We start from the raw sequence: 4496 nt of genomic DNA, 5'->3' as shown, positions 1-4496 counted from the left end.
TCCTTCAAAGTATGGCCTATACCAGGCTATATTCATGGGACTGATCGAGTCTCAATGGGTTTTGAACTCACGCAGAAACAATACTGCCGCCCCCCCTCCCCCCTCCCCCAATACAGAGAGGCGTTCTTTTTTTTATATCCCAACATCCTTCCCACAAGTTTACGTTTCGAAACACGTGTCACCTCTTCTGCTCTCAAACCGTTTTCTTTCTGAACGTTCGTCGAAATAAAAAGACTTAAACTTAAACAAAAAGTGGGTTAGCCTGGGCTATTATTTTGCTCGGGTTGTCAGGCAGAACGCACAGTCATTTCGAACTTTGGCCGACTTTCCCTCCGCCAAACTTCCTGTAACACGCTATGGCTGACTGTCGAGTGGGATTACGTTCACTCTAAACAGGTTAGTTATAAACAAGTACGGTGTATTCCGCGAAACATTTTTGTAAGAAAGATTTGTTCGTAATAATTATGTATCAGTGTAAGCTTTGAGGGCCTGGATTTTTACTAGATTGGTCAGCTTGTGATAGTAAAAAAGAGAGGTCTGTACTGTTTGACATTGTTATGTCGAGTTGGAATCTAGAAATCTCGTTGGAACCCTGGCCTATTTATTTCTTGATCCCAACAAGGCCACCGCAAAGCTCATTACTACTGTAGGCTACTGTCACCGAACGTGACCATGGATTTAGAAGAAGCGCCTTGGAATCATGAAACCCTAAAAAATATTGGATTCTCTTAACCTTACAGTGGTTTTTTATTTTTTATTAAAGAACATAGGCCTACGCCTCTCCAGATCCTGATGAAATATTCACATGTTGCCAGGTAGAGCTAATGTTATTGTTTTCTGCTCTTTTCTAGACTAGATCTTGGCCTACTCTCCTGAGTTAATTTTCCTTTATAAAACAACACTGTAGACATGTATTCGAGTTTCCATACTGTCCATAGTCTTATTGGCCCTTTTTTATACACGGTTCTTGATAATCGAGGGAAGGGTCCAGCCCTCAATGGACTCCCCCTCCCCTTAAGTTAGATTCAAATTCGATTCCAGTAGCAAAAGAAATGAATGGAAAAAAAAAAAGAAAAAAAGTAAATAGCTAGATATCTAGATCTAGATATCTAGATCTAGATTGTAGATCCAGTTTCTAGATCTATTATTATTATATGGGATCTATAGTTTTAATTTATGATGTGTTTAAGTTTGTATCCTAAATTCTTCATGCAGAAAGTCATAGCACACATAATAGGTTTAGGCTATACATTGTTTTTAATTTTATTTAAGTTATACGAACCTAAATTATATTTTGCGATTTGGTTTGCAGTACTAGATCTAGTACATGTAATATATGTAGTTTGTTTAAATGATAGGCCTGATTAAAATTAATTAACTTATATTTTGATATGCTGGATGCCTTGATTTAAATTAAATTAGATCTAATCTAGATCTAGATTCTAGATCATGCTAGAATGTCATTGTGTCATTGTCACATTATTATTTTAGTAATTCATTTTCATGCTCGCTCTTGCTTGAGTCAAAAAGCTTACTCTATAATAATGATAGAGCTGTAAAGAGTTTTGTGAATATAATTTGCTGGTGTCATTCATCGTAGGCAGAGGTTAAAATACTAAGGTTTTCAGGAGACGCAAAAAACTTTTATTTCAGACGAAACATTATCTACACCAGAGCAGTAGATCTAATAATCTAATAATACAAATGAAATACAAAATGTTATTGATTCGTCTAAATTCCTTTCACTATAACTGGAATAAAAGACAATATTTTGTACTTGATCCTATTGATGTGCCTCATCAAACTCTACAATGTAGGCTACTTGATTTTCATTTCCTTGAAATTTTAACAAACTTCAATTTAACATTCTAAAGAGATGTAAAAGCCTTATTTGCGCCGCTCGCTGTCGAAGCTCTGTATATAATGTCATGGGCTCAGTATGTTTAATCATATAGCCTGTTTGATGTTCGTCTCAAGACCTGGAAGTCCTCGAGTTTGATTCTAGCCAATGACAGCTTTTTCTCCATGTTTTCTACGGCCCCAGGTCCTAGTGTAGGTAGGATTGATCGAGTGCCTAGTTTTTTTGGATGATACATGGAAGGAAAATTTTGGAGGTTTTGTGCAGAAGTTTTGCGAGAGTAAAAGATCCCCCTTGGTGTTTTAAAAGTTTAACTAAAAGAGGTAACAATAATCTCTTTTAATGAAGTCATCTGAGTACAATTTTATAATGTATTCATCACGGCAAACTGTAACCAACAGCATCATTTTGAGCATCCTTTGTTGATTATGGTGAAGGGCCCTGGTATGTTGTGAAATGGACATTATCTATTTCAGATTAACATTATTTTTTTTCCTTTCAGTTTTGGAAGTACAAACCAACCATGGCTTCTTCAGGATGTGGTTGTCCGTCTAAAAAGAAAATGTATGAAGATGATGAAGATGGAACTGAACAAGAGGATACTGGAGAAGATAGGTAAGAATTCTGTCTCAAGTTCCATTAAACACTTTTAGAGAATGGATAGAAAATTGGTTATTTTTAAAAACCGAGTGTGTGTCTAGATGCTTGAAATCAACAGTCATAATATAGGGCTTAACTTTTGAAATACCAGTAGCTCATGTTTGTGCTAAATTTATGTCTGAAGGATTTAGTTTTCAGGAATTTGTCTTCTTACTTTTACTGACAGTACACATGAAGTGTACAAGTCTTGAATGTCTGGAGCTAGAAATTGGGAATTGAATTTTTTTCTCATCAGCCAGGCCTTTCTCTGCTTTTCAAAAATTTAATTTAAGATACCATTCAGTGTGTAGGAAAAGTTTCACTTCAAAGGAAACTTTGTATTTGAGATGTTAATTAAGTTCTTTTTGATGTAAAGAGATGGAAGCTTACTTGTACTTTAAAAGTAAAATCAAAACTTAAGAGCTTTACGCCTTCTATTTTCAAAATAATGGCCATCTGCTTCTCTTATGGTTCAGGAATTTTTGTAGAATGAAGTAAGTAGGGTGAGTTGGTTGATGGTCTCGGAACTATTTTTTTGGTGTAAATATGATATTATATGTTCATATCGGAAGTGTTTCAGTTACACAAACATGTCGATCTGATGCCCTCGATTCCATTTGAATAGATATGAATTTTTTTCAAATGGGGGCTGACTTACAAAAAAGCCCTTAAATTAATACCACTGTAAAAATATTTGAGTTTGCTCAAACTCTTTTATCTCCAGATTCAGAACGCAGATGTACTTTTCAAGAAGACCTATGGTGTTATTTTGTGCAGATGATATTACCGGACGCTTTTGTATCAGTCATCTTTTCACTCAGAGCTCTCACTTCTTTTGAACAGATCTCTGTCCATTCACTGAGACAGAAGGCCTTTCTAGTGGGAAATCATAGAATCAACTTTGACTAGACTGAAATGCACAGCCACATACATGGCGTGTCTAATATTCTTCTAAAGTGACTACGGCACTAACTAAAACAAGAGAGAGTTTGGTCTCACAGGGCTATCTCAACTCTTTTCAATACTTTGTTATCTGTGACAAATTCAAAGTCAGTGAGAGTCCCTAGTGTATTGACATCACAAGTTCTGCAGTTGCACATTTTTCTTTGAAAATATTAAGTAACCTTCAAAGGTCACGGTTACCTTGATGCGTCCCTTGACATTATTTCATGCATCAATGCCTTTACTTTTTTAATATATCATGGACCGAAAGCCACACTCACATATGATTTTCATGGTTTCTGAAAGGCTTTAATAGAGGGGAAAGAATTTATTAGCTTTGTTTTGGATACAGCTAGGTATATATTTTTATTTTCTCAATTTTAAAACAAAACCCGGATTGTTGGGTGCTGCTTGTAAGAATTGCAGGCATTTTGGGGAAGTTTTTCCATTTTGATTTCTTAGAAACAAAAGCATTTCCTACCCAAATAGTGATACTTGAGTCTGTTTCTCTATGAAAATAATAAGCAGGGTATCATTGACTATAATATAATTATACTGTTAGTATGTGACCTCTTCAATTGATTTTATTTCTACTATTTCTTTATACAGGGCAGTAAAATTGCGTACAATTGCTAAGTACCGACGAGACACAGAAAAGTCAATCCTCAATGAGCTGATTGAACTGCTTCCTATGAATAAGGATGTATTGATGAAACAAGATAAAGCATCTCTGCTTCGATTAGCAATCACATACATGAAGTTTAGAGAAGTGTGCGATGCAGGTAAGAAACTTTTACTTTCCTTTTGTATATCAGGGTTTTTTTTTTTCTTTCTGACAACTTTGGGTTCACATGGGTAGATTATAATGTCATCATCTTTTGTACTTGTTTTATTAATTTTTTTCTGTTTACTGTCAGTATAGCAGTTCATCGTTGGTCAATCATGATGTTTTTGTCAGAGAATTTGTTGAAATAATTGTGTCGATCTTTATGATGAATGTCAAAGAACTTTGAATATAAGAAGTTAGATAAAGCAGCTTCAAAAGAAAATTGTTATG

The 4496-nt window shown here is 35.1% G+C and overlaps 1 protein-coding gene across 1 annotated transcript; it reads left to right on the top strand.

Annotated features, from left to right (window-relative positions):
• Positions 1-326: 326 nt before the first annotated feature.
• LOC101857709 (hypoxia-inducible factor 1-alpha) lies at positions 327-4221 on the top strand (the record flags this gene model as incomplete). Its single annotated transcript, XM_013080491.2, is given in 3 exon segments — positions 327-396; positions 2361-2473; positions 4049-4221. Coding segments are annotated over 2 exon segments (265 nt in total), but the record flags the coding sequence as incomplete, so codon positions are not given.
• Between the last annotated feature and the right edge of the window lie 275 nt (positions 4222-4496).

Source organism: Aplysia californica, unplaced genomic scaffold (genome assembly GCF_000002075.1).
Source record: "Aplysia californica isolate F4 #8 unplaced genomic scaffold, AplCal3.0 scaffold00089, whole genome shotgun sequence".
NCBI lineage: Eukaryota > Metazoa > Mollusca > Gastropoda > Aplysiida > Aplysiidae > Aplysia > Aplysia californica.
The sequence above is the reverse complement of the archived record's forward strand: the minus strand, read 5'-3'. Positions and strand labels throughout refer to the sequence as shown.